The sequence below is a fragment of the Cheilinus undulatus genome, linkage group 8 (assembly GCF_018320785.1).
Source record: "Cheilinus undulatus linkage group 8, ASM1832078v1, whole genome shotgun sequence".
NCBI classification, from domain to species: Eukaryota; Metazoa; Chordata; class Actinopteri; order Labriformes; family Labridae; genus Cheilinus; species Cheilinus undulatus.
Window position 1 is genome coordinate 17965159 of NC_054872.1, and position 18737 is coordinate 17983895.

Below are 18737 nucleotides of genomic sequence, written 5' to 3' on the forward strand. Positions count from 1 at the left end.
TCTACTGTCTAATTCTAAGAGCACCCAAAAACACTTGAAAAATTTGTTTTGTACACTCATTAAAATAGGTCAACCAAAAAGGAGAGTTTTTGTATGATGCTGCAAATTACACCAGCCTTGTTAATCCAAACATTAACTATTGCGTGCTTTGCAATGAAATATGACATATAACACTACAGCTGTACGCTAGTTTAATTTCTCTCAAAATGCACAGATAGGTGCTGGTGTACATCCACACCTATCAACATACAAATGATTACATAGCTCACAAACACAACACTGTACCAGATGGATAAGTATCTCTCTGTTGCAGTCTGGTATTATCTGCCAGCTCTTGGTGCTGTGACAGGCTTCCAGATTTCAACCAAAAAATTCATTAATTCTAGTCACCTAAAGCCAAGTTCTTCTTGGATTTTGATAAATGAATCATTGTGGATTTTGAAGATATTAGTTCACAGAATGCCAGCTCTACATTTTGCATAAATTGCCTTGAGGGGTCAGCCGGATATTGAAGCAAATGTTTGATTGCTACCGCTCTCCTTTTCTTACTAGTGTCCATCAGCTTGGCACAGTGCCAGTTTTTTTTTTAATGCATGAGCCCTTTTCACTGTTCTCTGTTTATCTGCCTTTCATTACATCTCTCTTTTGTCTCCCTTTTTATGTCCCCTTCTGCTGTCTCTCTCAATCCTTCATCCTCCCTGATGTCAGCCTTTTGACTCTCTTCTTCCTTGATGTCTCTCCATCTTAATCTCATTGTGTGGCTGTCTCCCCATCCCTGTCCACTCATCCATCCGTCTGTCCTCCATTTCCTTCTCTCACTCTCTATCGCTCATCCTTACCCTCCCTCCCTCCCCTCAGTTTACCCCACATCTCTCTTCTCCTACCTTTTTATCTCTCTATCTCCCCGCAGAACTCCTGATTTAGAGATTGTTTTAGCCACCTCAGGAGGGAGGGGGCATGAATTCACTGGAGCCTGAATGAGTTTCAGTGCTGTCTGTGTCTGATCTAAAGCCCTGTCTGCTGTTAAAGCCCACCCATCCGTTATCCACAACCTTTACAGTTCCTAGAAAACAGTCACTGTGGATATTCAGCTTAATAATATCCATCTCACAATACCATCAAGGTCTGTTTTGTAATTCTGTCATCATGTCTGCTTTGAATTATTAACAGGGGAAGCCAAAGAGGCGGCCATGTTTTATTTTTGGCATATGTCTGTGTGTTGCTTGTGTGCATTTACAGTACAGTAATGCAAGCATTTTGTCACCTGGTGTGTTTGGCTATAATCATGAGTATTAAGGTTGCACCTCGATAAACCTGCTTGTGTGTATGTGCGTGTTTATGTGTTTTCCTAACCACTATACTTACATCATGCCTGTCTGTAACAAAAAAAAACACATATTTTCCAGACAATTAGGTGATTCAAGTGCAATCATTTTTGTTATTAAATATGATTTGGAGCCGGAAAAAGGGTGGAAATTTAGTCTTTTCCTCTCTTCAGGGCTTCATTTGCTTGTTGAGGTACTATAAAGGAATGCTTACTTAAAGCCAAACCCTCTGCAAAGAGTCCTTTTTACTCCCCAGTGAATGCACATCTAAAGAAACACTTAGCAGGATATTCAGGTTCCTCTTATTTTAGATTTTGCTTTTAGTTGTAAAGATTGATGAGTAAAAAGCTATTCCTTATTGCTACTTATTATTTATTCTACTTATGTTCATTATTAAGATTTAAACTAGGAGAATGTTGTTGTAGAAACAAATCCTCAACCTGTTTTTTTTTTTTTATTACAGTTGCAAATTGTTTTATTACTACCACATGCCTCCTCTTATTTCTCATCAGCACTAACTGTCATTACTGCGGACGTATTGTGGGACTTGACAATACACAGACTGCACTTTATGTACTGATGACTCGTCAATAAAGTGATGCGGATTTGTCTGCTCATTAGACTCTGTTAATAAAGCTGTGGTGCAGTGTGGATCAGTGCTCTTCACTGATAAGGTTCAAAAATTCTTTTGAAGTCCTTGTAAAGTGATTAAAAAACCAGTATCTTAAAGTTGGATGTATGACAGGCCACTGTATTATGAACCACCAAGTCAAATTTCAGTTATGAAAAACATCTCTAAGCTTTTTAAGTTAAGCTTCAAATTCAGGAAGAAAAAATCTGCTCTAGGATGCTGTGAGGGCGCTGCTGAATGAGCCGAAGCCACACCCACTCACGAGAAATATGATACTCTCAGATTTTAAAAAAAACATGCTACAACCTGATTGGAGGAATCATCTGTCTGAGATTCTGCTATTTTAGAACTCTCTCCTTTAAGCCCCCAGACAAAAATAACATTAATGTCATGACAAGCAGACAGTTTAGAGTCTCAGTTTCATTTTCTCACCTTGTATTTAACTCTTTAGGTTTTCCTTATATCTTATTTTCTGTGTTATGTGAAGAAATCACTACATTTCTTGATGTTGTTCTACAAAGTAAAGGTCTTCAATGATGAATAGCCTTGGAGGTTTTTATTATGACAGACTTGGCAGCAATAGAACGTGTCTATCATCAGACATTTATAACTTTAGCAACACAACTGTAACAGCCATGAGGTATTGAACTGTAGCTGCTTGGAGAGAGACAGACGCAGTGTGCTTCTTTCACTCTTCTAGGACTAAAGATATGTAAAATATGGATTAAAACACACCTTCAGCGGGTCAGATGTTTGTTCCTGCCGCACATGGTTCAAGTGAAAAATAGACAAGTACTCCAGCTATTAGCCTGCCCATTGATCTTATCGTTAACTCTGGACAGAGCAGAGAGACGTTTACTGTTTTCTGGCACAAATCTCTCTATAATGATACTTTCAATGACCCGTAGGCCACTGTGGCAGATAGATTTAGGAAATTTACATCACATTGAACAAAAACACAGCATGTAGCTGGCTGTTAACTTTCAGTGAAGTCAGTGACATCAGCTAACAACAGACTGTACTCAGATGAAATGCTCTGTGATTTTGTGTCGTTGTAGCGTTGGGGGGCAGAGTAATTTCAAATATAGCAACCACTGATGTTGTGGACTGCTATATTTGACCTGCCCAAATTACACCAAGCCAGGAAAAAGATGGAAAATATTTCCAGTTATCTAAATCCATTTTCAGTCACACATAGATCTCTGTGTTTTCACATGTTTACAACAACCATATTCAAACATATCTAGTGTGTTAAGACACACAGTTTTGAATCTCACTTTACAGGGACTTTAAAAGATTCTTGCTTACATGTCACAATGTGAGGTACATATTAATCAACAAGATTTAGACCCAGGCCTTCAAATAATCATTAGGTCAAAAGTAAAGAAAGCATATATTTCATAGATGCATATTACTAGTCAGTCAGTGATTAAAGAATGCATTTTTCAAAGTCTTTAACTTGAGTCCTTTAGACATCATCATGCAGCCACCTCAGGGGCTCTGAGACCTCTGATGGTGAATCACTGATATGGAAAATAGAAAATCCATTACTGTTTTACACCCTTGACCCTCACCTCTACATTTTTTCTTCCTTCTCTTGCAGCTGTTCAGTGCGGTAACCCAGCTACACCTGTACATGGCCGTATTTCCCGTGTGGATGGCATAACTTTCTCCCACTCCATCATCTATTCCTGTATGGAAGGCTATTTCCTCACTGGCTCACCCACACGTCAATGTCTGGCAAATGGCACATGGTCTGGCACAGCTCCAAACTGCACGAGTAAGTTTTAAAAGCACACAAACACAAAGGGACAGTGGAGTTGTGCCTCTTGGTCTGGTGGAATATCTTAAAAGGTCACTGGGCTGCACATTTCTTATGTTATGAAATAAAAGAAGAGCAATGCTTTGCCTGCTCACTGCGGTCAGACACAGTCCCAATTATAGCTGTGCTGAAAAAATACGACAGAATACATGGTTGATCACATTTGGCTCAGTCACACTTCCGCCAACGTTGGCAGCCAAAAATTTGATAAAGACCCGTTCAATATAAAGGAACAAACAAATTAGCAAAAATAGGACGTAAAAGATCAGGATCTCATGTGGGTGTCATGAGTGGACATGGTGTTGTGCTGGTTGTGAGCTGCTACTGACAAGTCACACATGGTAATGCATGTCAGTCACAGTAAATATAGAGGACTAGAGTTGACTGAATAAGCCACTGCTGTCTATGTGATGCTGTGTGAAGTGAAATGAATAGTATAATATATACTGTAAGGCAGATCAACCCCTCTGCAAAGAATCAACACCGACAGGACTCAAGATGATTTGCTCAATATTTCAGTCGAAAGGAGGCGCTCTGAGTGATGAACAGTGGTGCTAAAATGGGGTCTAAAACTTCAAATAGCGCATAAATCTCTTTGAGCCACTCTCCCTGCAAAGCGTCAGAACTGTCAGATAGTTTTTTATTGTCTGACTCTCTGCAAATGAGCCTTGCAGTAATTAAGAAGTATGCCAATCTATATTCAATTTGCACCAGGATGACTATCAAAGAAAATTACACATTGTTCTTCCCTCTGAAAATCACCATATTCTCCCTTCCCTTATTCATTCTTTTTTGCTTGTTATTGAATCACATGAAAAGATAAATGGTTTGGGCATAATTTCAATTTTGAAATAAAATGAGTCCCTGGAGAGAGATGCACAGGGAGGGAAGGAGGGAGAAGGAAAAAGATTGAAAATTGGTTTGGATAATAACAATTAAATACACAAAAAGGTTTTCCTCCCTTTTTTGTCTGTCAATGTTCCTCATCACCAAATGTATTATTGTCATCCTACGGTATTCTATCACTTTACATCAAATTTTAATGGTCAGTTCAGGAACACTGACACTTCCGATGTCAGTATTGCCTCAAAGTGCCTTCATTAAGGAGACAATCATTTTCAAGGTTCTGACTTAATCGATCTTGCGGGTTACTGGATCAAAGTCACTCCATATTCTCAAGGGGAGAGCTAGAAGAGTTCTCCTTTTATTTTCCTTCCTATAGCTCTGAAAGTTTGATAAATGTGATTTATAGAGCATGTTAAGGAATTAGGGAATTAGCAGAAGTGCCCTGGGAAGAGACTTGCTCAGTGAACTGTGGGGTAAAGCCATAAAGCACTTCATGAAATAAACAGTAAACACTGCTTATTCAGGAAGACTGTTTGCCCTGTAACATGCAGGATCCACTTGATATATATATCGACTGATTTTGGAATTTTCTCTTCTCTCCTCTTCTCTGTTTCCTTTCCTCCCTTATTTTAAATGCCAGCATAGTGGGATTGGATTCTTCTTATGGATGTTTGGGGACAGGTTTTTGGATAGGGGTGAAGATTACAGAGGATATACAGTATCCTATTAGTGCTTTATCTGATATCTGCAGTTATCTTAATTAAAGATTATCATAATAAAAAAAAAAAAAACAAAGATAAAAAATCAGTTTGAGCATTGTGAGGGCAGTGGTTGTCTTGCACACCAGATAGTATATAACGAGAGGCTGTCTGAAACTTCAACTGAAAAGTCATAAGTCTTCCTCCACACTACAGATCTTGTCCTGTGGCTGAACTCTTCATGGAGCAGCATCAAAACACATCCAAAATAAGTCAGTGTGCTCCAAAAATATGATCCAGCAAGGGAAAAAGAGAGTTGTGATTGCTGACCCACTATATTTAAATGCATGTTACATTGGGAAAAGGTTATTGCGTTGCAAGCAGCTCTTCAGAATTTTGATTCCTTAACCTTGCTTAGCCAAGTCTTGGAAGCAAGTAAATGTTACTGGAAAAAAAGCTGTAAAGTTAAGTTGTTGAAGTCAACAGCCTGCAGCTTTTTCTACATTGTGCTGACTGATTCAGTTTTCACTTGTACAGAAAGACAGGCATGTGTAAATATTAACATTCACTTGCACACATTTTTTTCTCTTTTGTGAATCCACTTCTCCACTTCCTCAAAGTATGTATTTAATCAATAGTTAAACATTTTCTCAGATATTTTTTCATGCATGCTGCTTCTCGCTAATGTTCAAAGAGATCAAACTAAGTGGGACTTAGATTGTTCATAGTAACTGAATGATTTGGATTGTAATTCTTCCTATACATTTTAAAAGAAAACAATTTCATAGGGGTGTTCAGAGTGAATTATTTTCCTTTTGATTTAACTATTTAAATTGACATTCACTGACTAGTTCAGAGGTAAGAAAACTCTCAGAAAAGAAAGTTATGTACTGATAGTTAACGTCACTAGACACTGTCAAAAACTTTATATTGCATGTGGCCTGTTTCATTGCTGTTAGAAACAGTTCATCCCATTATGTATATTTAAAGTTGACACTGGAATGAATGCTGCCTATGTGGCACATTGTGATGTGCTACATCAGTGTTGCACATTTTACCAAAAAAGTTAACAAACTACATTAAAAATATCACCTTCACCCTCAGGTTCTCCGTGCAGGCTAACATACATGTCTATGCTAAATATGGTCATACTTTGCTCCAACTGAGTGCTTTACCTGCAATGATCCAGTGAGATATCATCTGTGCACTGAGCTGGTTAATAGATTTTTTGCCGACAGTGTAATGAGAGCAGTTAACATTGTAGAGGCTGTGACAGAGGGCAGAGCAGAAACACAAATACATAGTGAGCAGGAAGGAGAGCAACTTCAGCAGCACTCTAGCAAAAGCCTACAACTTCCTGAACATTTGTTTGAAGGTGCTGACATGTTTCTAAGTTCTTTAGAGAAGTAATTCTGAACTGCTCCAGCTTCAGGACTTACCACCACCTCCTTAGGGAGGAATTTGAATTTAAAAATTGTCTTCTACTCAAATATACTAAATAAAACAATGTTACATTTTGGACTTTTAATTAAACAAAAGATAGACTGTGCAAAGAGATAGGGGGAAAAAACAACAAAGCCACAGCCCTGTGAGGACATGCATACAGTTGCAATCAAAATTTTTCAACCTCCATTGCAAATCAGGTTTATTGTGTAAATTTACTTTCAGCTGTTTGCAATGAACAAATCTCACAAAAGGATATAAGATACCTCAGCACAGGTTGTGTATGAAGCCAACTGAAAATGCAACTTATAATGACTTCTCCTCTCTCAAAATTATTCAACCACTGAACAGAATCTCTCACAACAGTTCAAATTTGCAAAACAAGTGTTGTTTCAAGCCACCTGATGCCACTTATCAAGGGCTTCATTAGTGTCAGCAGGTTTGCTTGAGCTGGAACACATGAAATATCTGAACTGTGAGGGGTTTGTTGAGTGTCACGTTGACTGCATGTTAGACATATGGCAAAGTCAAAAGAATGGTCCAAAAAGTAAAGAGGAGAGATCACTGCCCTTCACAAACAAGGAACAGGATACAAAAAGATAGCAAAGGCCCTGAATGTCCTAAGAGACACTGTTGGAAGCATAGTTCACAAGTTCAAAGTTAGAGGAACAGTGGGTGGTTACACTACATGGACGGAGCAGAAAAAGGAAGCTATTAATGCCTACAACCAGTTATCTGAGAATGCAGGTTGTAAAAAAAAAAAAAAAAAAAAAGAACCTCTTAAGTGACTGAAAGAGGCCTACAACAAGACTTGGTGGCAACAGGGACTGAGGTTTCAGTGAGTACACTAAGGAACATACTGAACGTAGACGGTTTCCGTGCCAGAACTCAGAGATGTACACCACTGCTGACCCAAAAGCACAAGAGAAGTTGTTTCCAATATGCTCAAAATTATATAAATAAGCCACTGAGGTTCTGAGATTTTGTTCTGTAGAGCAATGAAACAAAATTGCAATTTTTTGGCACGATGGATCAGCGGTTTGTCTGGAGGAAGAAGAATGAAACATACGCTGAAAAGACCACTACCCCCACAGTTAAGCATGGTGGTGGCTTGGTGATGCTCTGGGGCTGCATCCTCTGCCACTGGAAACCTGCAGCGTGTAGAAGGGGAGATGGATTCGTTGAAGTATCAGGAAATCCTAGGAGGAAACGTTATGCCATATGTGAGGAAACTGAAGCTTGGACGTCATTGGACCTTCCCCACTAAAAAGTTTTTGGTCCCACCCCACCAGTTGAGAACCACTTCTTTAGAGTGTAACAGCTGTGAAACAATCAGAAGACAACATCTTATTTTTCAGTATCACTGTGTTGCTTGTAACAAGTGAAGCTCATTCTCCCCATGTAACCACAAAGGTGATCGACCATTGCTGCAGTCTCTCTCCTTCTCCACTTGTGGTATTTTTAGATTGAAAACATGAATAAAAGCTTATATCAGTTTTGTCTTTGTAAACTTCCAGATTTTAACACAATGGTAACACAATGAACTTTATGTTACTGTTGAACAAAATTATTATTGATATTGTGTCATTCTAAATCAAATGGTATTGAAAAATTGTGTTCCTTTTTTTCTCAGTCATTTTCTTAAAATTCCTGAAATCTTCTTTTGACTTTTTTAAATGAATACCAACATTTTTATATGCCGAGATATAATAAATACCTCAGTGTAAAATGCAGTAAAATTCAACCATCTGACAAAGATTACAGGATGCAGGGTGTAGGAACCTTTGGGGAGGATTCACTAGTATGATATGAAGAGAGAATGCATATGAGAAACAGCCATGTAAACTTTGTCAGCTATCACATAAACATAAAGGATGTACAGTCAGTCTCATTACTGTCATTTCACCTACTTTCCAGAATGGGACTGTCTTACCTGTCAGGGCTTTAGTGTTCCCCTAATTTAGAAAAAAATACATGTAGGATTAGATTAATTATTGGAGTAAGCAGAAGGTAGTATGAAGACTGAACTTCTCTGCACCCACAACCAGCAGCTCTCAGATGTTTCCTGTCAGGATTTAAAGTTAGTCTCAGCCAGCAATGATAAATATGTCCAAGTGTTGAAGTTCTTGGCAGCAACTACTAATAAACAAACAGAAATTAATTTAAGGGAGGAGGCATTAGCACGGACAGCCATATGCATCAAACTGGCTTCTTACATGAAGCTGAACAAGTAAGGAAAGACTCTAATAAACAGGCACAAATAAGGGTTGTAAGATTAAACAGGGGCCACGAAAAAGCAATCAAATAGAGGTTGGCAACAGACAGTTTCATCCAAGATAACACCAGGTTAAGACCTGACAATCCACCCAGCCAACACTCAGCCATCTGTTTACTTTGCACAAGTTGGGCCATGAGAAGAAGCCAAGAAAGGCATGTGAAGAGAAGAAAGTGAACAAAATTATTAGGGGAGGGAAGCGCTCCAACATAATAATTATTTTCCCCAAGTGCTACCCTAAATGAGAAGAAAATGAACCAATACCTCAAAGAGATATAACTACCATCCTTTGTTTTACAGAGGGGAAATTTAGATAAAAACCCAAGTTGAATAATTAGTATTACTACAACAATAAAGGCATTACACATGCCATCAGCCAACGCAGAGCAAAACAGATGTTGTGTGATGACACTTTGGACCTTGTCACAACCTTCCACATAGATATGCCATCAACTTCTCACAATTTGATCTCCTCAAGATTACTTAGAAATAAAAACAAGGGAGCATTTTGCCCACTGTCATTTTCCCTTATTTCTTTGACAGTATTATTTTTTGAATTATTCTAACCATGCCATTATAATGATACCTTATTCATTTTATCAGGGACTGATTGTTCAGAATTAGATTTTCCCATCACAGAACATTTTATCAAGCATTTTACTGCATTCAAATTGTTTAATTGACCCTGACTGACCCTAGTACTGATCATTTTAACGCACCGGACGTAAATTCTGCTCAATCAAAACAACAACAAAAATTGACAAGTAAAGGACGCACTGCTCAGCTTTGCCTAGCTCCATTGCATCATGGTAAGAACTGGGGACTTCAACAAAATACTGGACTCCATAATGATGAATTTCACATAATGAGGAAGAAAGCTCTTAAAAGTGTCCTTCTAGACTCAAATAAGAGCTGCTTGCAGAATTATCAAGAGGGCCCATTTTCAACTCTTGTAATCCAAAGCCAGTTTTTTTTTTTTAACCTGATTTTTTAAGCAAAAATACCTGTAGAATCTGAAATCTTTAAGGCACAATCAAATTATTGGCAACTATTTTCAGGAAAGCCTGGACTATCAGAATATGTGTGCTTCAAGGATGTCAGATGAATGTAGCAAAATGTATATAACCAGAAAGACAAAGTAACAAAACAGAAATTGGATCTCTTAATAAAAATCCGACTCAGATCAGATTAACAACAAACAAGCCTTTATACATCTGCATTTAGTTCCTACGGGCCTTGTCTATCAGGAGAAAAAAATATTTTGCTAGCCAATAGACTACAAAAACTATCACTATCATTTATCTCTGTAAAACCAATTCAAATTTTCCGTGCATGTGGTATTCCATTGCATAAAATTCACGCTTAGGAGCACAAACATCATGGTTTCATTATATGGTCCCATACAGAATGATGTTTATCCTACCTCTGCAAACTTACACAGCTGTCTGGTTTCTTGTTGATCTTGGGCTGGCCCTGATTGGTTGCTGCTGCCAAGAAAACATGAAAAATAGTCACACAGTATTATCATAGATTTAACCATGCGGATTTGTAGTGCCAAAGCTCTGAATAAACAACGCAATTTACACATGGATTTAAAATGTTCTGGAAGGGATATAAACACCAGGAGCTCTCCATGGATTGGCAAAAAAAAAAGTCAGCCTCTGAACAGAATTTCCTCCATAGATATTGGTCGTATGGTTCCTAAGATACTGTGAACAACCCATGTGCCACCGCTTGGGATCATCAGCAGGGTTTGGAGAGTTAACGCCTTTCTCTCTTACTCTGTGTAATTTATCCGTGAAACAAAAATGATGGTTTAGAGTTTGGTAAATTCACCTTCAAACACAGTACTGGTCTGTACTCGACTGGGAATGCTTAGTGGGGGGTCAAGGTGTGGGGAAGGAGTTATGTGGTTAGTGGGGAAGCTTGGGCAAAAGAACGTACAACTGATGTCAATGAATGATTGTGGTCAATTACAAGTAAGCAGCACAAACATGACTAAGATAAAGCAACAGAACGGCAACCTCCAGTTCTAGTTCATGCTCCCATTACATCCAGTGTTTCCACTGCAATGACAATCAATTCATGTCTGTCTCAGAGGCTCTGTCATGGTGGCTGCCATGACAAGACACTTACAGTTACAACTGTATAATTTAAGAATTTCTCTGGCTTTGAAAAATCATGTAAATAAGTATTCAACTGAAAAAGACATAATACATAAGTATCTTTTTTAAAATTGATTTAGATACTTAAGTGAGAAAATGCTACATATTGTAGTCTACCTTTAATTCTATTCATCACTGCTGGGAACAGCTTACTCTATTGTTTCAAAGAACAACAAAAGCATTAATCAGATACTACTGGCCACCAAAAATGAGCCCCTGTTTAGTTACAAACTTGCATTTAGTTTGATTCTTTTAGCTTTGGCTACATCCTGCTATCAATCCACTTGAGTTCAGAAAGTCATCACAGTTAGAAGCAGGAGCTGCAGGTGAAGGATTGTGGGTCTAACTGCAGATACTCCCTGACTAATGCTCCATTTGGTTAGTATTATTCATCATTCACAAATGTATTTGGCTCAGCTGTTTAAAGCTTTTTAATACTTCTGCTATGTAGCTGAGAGGATTATTATAAAGGCTGAGTGGGTAATTTTAAATCATCACTCAGTCTTTGTGTCAAAATTGTATACATGGCCTTTAAACAAAAAATAACAAATTAATGTTGGCTGTGATGGGGTGAGTGATCAAATGCAGCATTAGCAAACCACTTAAAACATATCAAGAGAATGCTTAGAACTGAAAAACTGAGGGGAAATGCAGGGCCCAAGAAACTCATGGCCTTATATTTCTTATGCAGTATATACAAAAATATTATCAATTATTTCCTTTTTAACAACACCCTTTAAGAAGGGAACTGATGAATGTTCTCCCTATTTGTTTACAGTTTATTTGTCAGGACAATACATAAGCATTGTTGCATTTAATTACAGTGCAAACAATGCAGTGTATACAAGACTTATAGCCATGGCTCATTTGCAGCTCTTGTCACTGGTTAGGCTTTTAAGGAATGACACACATGATATGACAGAACAAAAGAGACATAATAGACTGACAATTACAGCAGACATAAACTCAATTTATTATGTACACCTTGGTAGTACCAGGTTCCACCCCTTTTTGCCTTCAGAACTGCCTTAAAACTTTGTGGCATAGTTTCAACAAAGTGTTGGGAACACTGTGGGGGATGGTCAGCAACAATACTCTGACTGTGGCATATAAACGCTGCTCAACTGGTACTAAGGGGCCCTACATTTACCAAGAAAATATCCCCCACACCATTACACCACCACCAGCAATCGCTGATACAAGGCAGGATGGACCCATGCTTTCATGTTGTTCATGCCAAATTCTGACCCTACCATCTAAATGTCACAGCTGAAATCAAGACTCATCAGACCAGGCAACCTTTTTCCAATCTTCTGTTGTCCAATTTTGGTGAGCCTGTGTGAATCGTAGCCTCAGTTTCCTGTTCTTAGCTGAAAGGAGTCGCACCAGATGTGGTCTTCTGCTGCTGTAGCCCATCTGCTTCAAGGTCTGACATTGTACGTTCAGAGATGCGGTATTCTGCATACCTTGGTTGTAAAGAGTGGCGTTTAAGATACTTTTACCTTTCTGTCATCTCGAACTAGTCTGCCCATTCTCCTCTGACCTCTGGCCTCAACACAGCATTTTTGTCCACACAGCTGCCACTCACTGGATATTTCCCCTTTTTTGTGCCATTCTCTGTAAACCCTAGAGATTTTTTATAAATACTCAGCCCAGGCCAGTCTGGCACCAACAACCATGCCATGTTCAAAGTCACTTAAATCTTCTTTCTTCCCCATTCGGATGCTGGTTTTGAACTTCAGCAAGTCGTTTAGACCATGTCTACACCCCTAAATGCACTGAGTTGCTGCCATGTGAGTGGCTGTTTAACTATTTGTACCTAGTAAAGTGACCAGTGAGTGTAGATGAGAAGATACACAGATGCGTGAAAACTGTTTTAAAAACATAAAAGCTAACAGTAAAGCGGACATAAACATGCAGACTAATGACAATGACTAAAAACAGCCAATACGATCAGTAACTAAGAACAGACAGAGAAAAAGGAGAATATGGTGAGCACTATAAAACATAAAAAATATACCTTATTGTTCACAGATTTCCCTTTTTTGAGCCATTGTTTTACCTTGTTGAAAACTGTGGAATCATATAATGTTTTTATTTCTGATGGTAGAATATTCCAGATCTCTGGGCCTTTAACTCAAAAATACAACTGGCCAAGTGTTGTTTTACACTTTGCTGGGTTTACAGTCTCTCTGCTAACTGCTGAAACTTTCATTGACAGTGATCACCTGTGGTGACCCCGGTATTCCCGCAAATGGACTTAGATTGGGTGACGACATCACCGTGGGCCAGAATGTGACGTTCATGTGCCAGCCAGGGTTTGTGATGATTGGAGGCGACAACTCTGTCACTAGAACCTGCACCAACAACGGCACCTGGAGTGGCACCATGCCAACATGCCAAGGTAAGTTTCACCACAAAGTGCTCACGCTGACATAGACTGTATCAGACACAGGCTGCAGTAAACGGTCAACCTTGATAACCATCAGACCATGCTGTAACAACCTTGGCATTCCTGCACACTGGCACGTACAATATGAAGTACATACTTACACCCAGAGATCTAATGAGATTAGCAAGCAAGGTGACACAGACCTTCCACCGTGGTCAGACAGTGTCATATTGTTCACGTCAGTGTGCTGATAACAGGCTGCCAAAGATACATTCAACTGTCTGACTGATACAGACACCCACATACATTTGCAAATGCAGCTGCTTATATTTGCTACACAAACACAACAGTCAATTTACAGTCTGCTTTCCTTATTTATGTCCCTGCCTCCCTCCATTACAAGTCCTCATCACTCAGCCGGCTTTCAAAAAGGGAGAAAAAATACATTTTTAGGGCCCTTGATCTGGGATTTCACCCACTCTTGCATGTAGAGTTGCACCTGTGCTGGCACAAAACCAGGAGTGAAGTTCCTCTGACGAACGGTGATGGATGACCAACAAATCCTCTTCCTTACAATGAGGACCCCTCTGATTGTACTCCAACAATTTATTCTCTCTAAAAGTTTGTGGGCACTCTCTGGGCTTGATTAACATCAAAGTTTAAAAATCACCTCGAGGACTGAGTTGCTGTACGCCCATCAGCACTGCATCACTCCATGAATCATGACGCTGAAGCGGAGGCACAGATTAGCATGTCTGCCATCGAAACCCAAAAGTAAGTATTGCAGGGAAGATTAACTTGTGCAGCGAACAGTTCAAAAGTACACCAGGAAAAGGAGGAGCCCACGAGGCACGGTGGCTCATTGTTGCTAAGGAACTGTTCTGGCTGCTGCCTCAGTCGGAGAGAAGCAAGCTGGTATTGCATTTGCCTCTTGAGCAATGGAAAAAAAAAGACAAATGAAATGTTAGAGGGAAAGAGTCAGAGTGTGAGATACTTACATGAACATAGACAAACATAACAGGAGGAGACAAACACGCAGACAAGTTATAGAAATGAAGAGCTGTAGAATTATCAAACAGAAAAAATGTTTAAAGGCAAAAGAGCATCAGGAATTGTACAAACAAAACACCTGTTGGCTTTAAATGTTCTTATATAACATCTATTTTCTTTGTCCCTAGATGCATTCAAAATGCAATCATAGACCCAAAGGTAGTCTCATGTCGTAAATGGCTCTGGCTTTAAGCCACACATTTCAAACCCTCCTCAGGCTCTTTTAGTCCTGTCCTCGAAGTCTATAACATCCAACCTGACACTGATTTGTAATATCTAATGGATGTGCTCTGTTCCTTGGTATGCTGAAGCTGTTGGATCAATGGACAATCCCACAACTGTTACCAAAGGCAGTTTAAGTGGAGAGAGACACACACAATAGTTGTGTGTACACGTGCATGTATTAAAGAGTGAATCTCCCAACCTCCAAGCTCTAATCCTTGACAGTTCAGCAGCAGCTCAAGCACTCGGCCTCAATGTGGCAGTGCTTAATGGGGGTGGTGTGGAGAGGAGCAAACCCCTAGAGCTTAGCCTTCTTCATGACACACAAGCTCATACACCACCACAAATGCATACAATCACACAGGGGCATCATGTTATACAACTATTATTCTCTTGTCAGTATACTCAAAAATCTTTACACACCTTCATATTTTATCACCTCTGGCTCATGCTGACCTGTTTGTAACAGTTAGAGAGCCACAGGGTCCCTCCTGCATCATCTCACTCCCACAAAGCTTTCTGTCTTCTTGTGGGTTTCAGTAAATAAGAGAAAGATGAAAAAGAGAGAGTTTCATTTCTACGTGGGTGAGCTATCTTATTTTTTGATTCCTCGGTATAGACAGAGTAGTAAGACAGAATACAGATGTTGAAGGCATTATTTTCTTCATGTCATTGCGCTTTTCCTCTTTCTTGGCCTCGTTCAGAGTTTATCTAGGACAAGGGATACAACAGCTCACTGGTAATTATGGACTTTTTTATTATCTTTCTCACTGACAGCCTACACAGCAGGAGGTCTTAGAAAAGGACAGAAAGAATCTGTTTTCTTTTCTTGCATCTGAAACAAGAAGTAATGCCTTTCCCAATAAGATCAGTTGCTTTTTTTCATGTGCATGATTGGGTTCAAGCTGAAGGTGCAGCAGTTCAGGCAGGGTGAGCAGTTTGAATTTGTCATGATGTGGGACATCTGTCATCTTGTCAAAGATTTGGATGATGTGCCGCAGGGATATGAGCCGATATTCCACGGAGGGAGGGGTAGAGATAGAGAGAGAATTTGAGAGTGAAAGAGACAAAGCGGTTTTGCGTGTGCCGGGCTCTGTGCATAATTTTACACTTAATGTGTGTGTGCGTCAGTGCTAGCTGTTGGTTTGTGGTGTGCATGCACACACCGCTGATGACACATCCTAAGCTTCGCCCGGCAAGGATTCAGTTTGAATCCCAGGTTTGGCGTGTTCAGCTAAGAGGCACTAATGCTGCTTAGAACTACTTAGGAAAATGGGGACACTCTCTGCTTCCTATTCAGTTCTGTCTGCCACCCATGCCTTTTTTTGATTTATTTAAAGTAATTTCTGATGCAGTGCTTATGGGATTAGTAGGCCTACTCCTCTAATCAGTGTAATTTGCCTACTCACACACGTTCTACTCTGTCTGTCTTTATCCCCTTTCTCTCTCTCTTCCGCTCTCTCTCTCTTCCTCTCACTCTGATTTACTGTAGAGAGACACACAAACACACACAAACCAACTCTTAATTCACAGCATCCAGCTGGGCATCTTGGAGAAGTATTTCACAATGAATATGATTTATTTTCTCTGGGTAACAGCATTGAAAAACTGACATTAAAGGCAGTCCTTACTTACTAAGATCAAAGTCAACAAATTCAAGAGAACTTGTCTCTCCTTGAGAACTTAAGAAAAAAAACTGCATTACAAAACAAAACATTAAAAAACAGATTGCAGCATCACTTTGTCTTTCCTTGTTCCTCTTTCAATATTCATCACGCCCTAAATATCCTTCCAAATATAGCATGCATCTAAAGCATACATACTGTGTACTGATGCAACACGTCCACATGGAAATCTTTGTGGATCTGCTGCCAACCAAGAACAAAACACGGTAACACCTTGGAGAAAATGTGTGAGTATCCCACAGTGGCATGCTCCACATATACTGTACTGCCTCATGTAGACATTAAAAATCTAACTAAAAGTTTACAAGGCAAGAAAAATTTTCATGACGTTTTTACAATATATTAACAGTAGATTAACTGTAATTCATCTTTATGCACCCAAGTTCTGTTCCGTTATAATTTCACATCATTTATTTGTCAACTAGTGAAATCACTTAGTCACAACTTATGTTATAGTTTTTTTGCAACACTGTTGATCGAATCAAATTCAACAAAGCTCTCGTCAAGAAAAAAACTGTGAAATTTAATCCTTCAACAAATAATTTAACCAACAAGGCTGAGGGATATTAAAAATAGAATAAAGCATTTAGTCACCAAAGACTAGGTCTATGATCTCTTGGTTCTGATAGGTGTAATCCCTCAGTCATTAGTAAGCATCCAAATCAACATGATTTAGGCCAGCCTTACACCAGCGGACTTTGCTAAAACTTTTAAAAGATGCTTAAAAGACATCTGAGACTCTCTCAGAGCTAAAGACAACTTGTCAGCAAGTCGCTGAGTTTTTAGTCTCAGACTAAGACTTTGCAAAGACTGGTGGTCACTAACTGCAAGACTAGAATAAAATTCCCTTTGAGATTATTTCCCATCATTGCACCTTGTAGAAATGCACAACAACAACTTTTGTACAGAGAACAAGAAGTGGATGAGACAGAGATCATGTATGAGTTAATATCTCTTATAAACTAATGTTTTTAAATCATTTACATTGAGGAAAAAGATTCACATTCTACAGATATGCAGCTACCTGCCCAGATCAAAGAGAAACAGAAACTGCAGACCCCCCAGGGATTTTCAATAAGTTAGTTTTTATTTAGGTTTTTTATTTCAGTCACTCAATAACAGATAGCTTGAATTGCAGAAGAAATGTGTACATTACTTGTTACAACACACGAGTAACCCTATTTCTCTTACAGACTTTTTTGTTTACCTGAATGCCTGTAAAAGTTAAAATTAGGTGTTAAAAGATCATCCCAGAGCCTATATGCAATAAGATTTGCAGTGCTTTAGCCCTGAGCCATCACACACTTTGCTGTAGCGCCCTTCAAGGTTTGTGAGTGTGAAGACTTGGATTAGGTCATGTACCTTGGACAGGCAGAGGTGTCTGTAAAGTCTGCCTCCACATGGCTGCATCTGTCCCTTTTTTGGCATATAGTATACATCTTAAGTGAAAATGACTCAGTCGTTGTTGCATTGTCAAAACACAACACCTTGAGTGCCATGGTTTTAACACGACAGATTAATTAACCAGATTGCAAACGAAACATCTAATCCTGCCAGACAGTTCCAAGGCTTGGAAGCCTTGTTTTAATCTGCAGATCTTTGTTCAAGTGTTCCAAGTTCAAGTGCATGCGTGAGTATGTCTAAGGGAAAGAGAGACTCTGGGAAATCATGGATGCTGAGGCAAGATAGTAATGGTATAAAACAACTGTTATAATTTATTCACATCCCTAAAACCCATATCCCATCTGGGTCCCCGTGGGTTCAGCTCCAAGTGTGTCAGAACAAACTCTGAGCTTTATTATGCATTCATTTGTTACGTTTGTTGAGCAGAAAGTTTACGGCTTACACAGACACAAGATGTCCCCTCATTTCTCACAGAAATTATTCAGTAAACTCCAAACAGAAACAGGCAGAAAAATCCCACACAGTCATAGTCAAAACACAGACCATCTCTCCAGGCTACAGACCTAGTTCTCCCTCAGACTTAATCCACATTAGGGGAAATGGTGAATTCGTCCCACCTCTGTTGCCTCCAAGAGTCTGTAAAAAAGCAATGTAATTTGAATCATGCAGTATACAAATAAGTTTGACAAAATATGTTTATTTGTAACCTGCATGAAAAGCAAACTTCAATCTTGTTGTGCCATGAAATGAAGCAGTTTGGAGCTCCTGGTTATGAAATA

The 18737-nt window shown here is 39.2% G+C and overlaps 1 protein-coding gene across 1 annotated transcript in view; it reads left to right on the plus strand.

The window, feature by feature from the left end:
* Positions 1-18737, plus strand: part of LOC121513684 (CUB and sushi domain-containing protein 3-like) — a 309293-nt gene that overhangs the window by 259495 nt on the left and 31061 nt on the right. Inside the window, exons 58-59 of the mRNA XM_041793592.1 lie at positions 3560-3736; positions 13427-13609. Coding sequence (XP_041649526.1) covers positions 3560-3736; positions 13427-13609 — 360 coding nt within the window. The remainder of the gene's footprint in view (positions 1-3559; positions 3737-13426; positions 13610-18737) is intronic.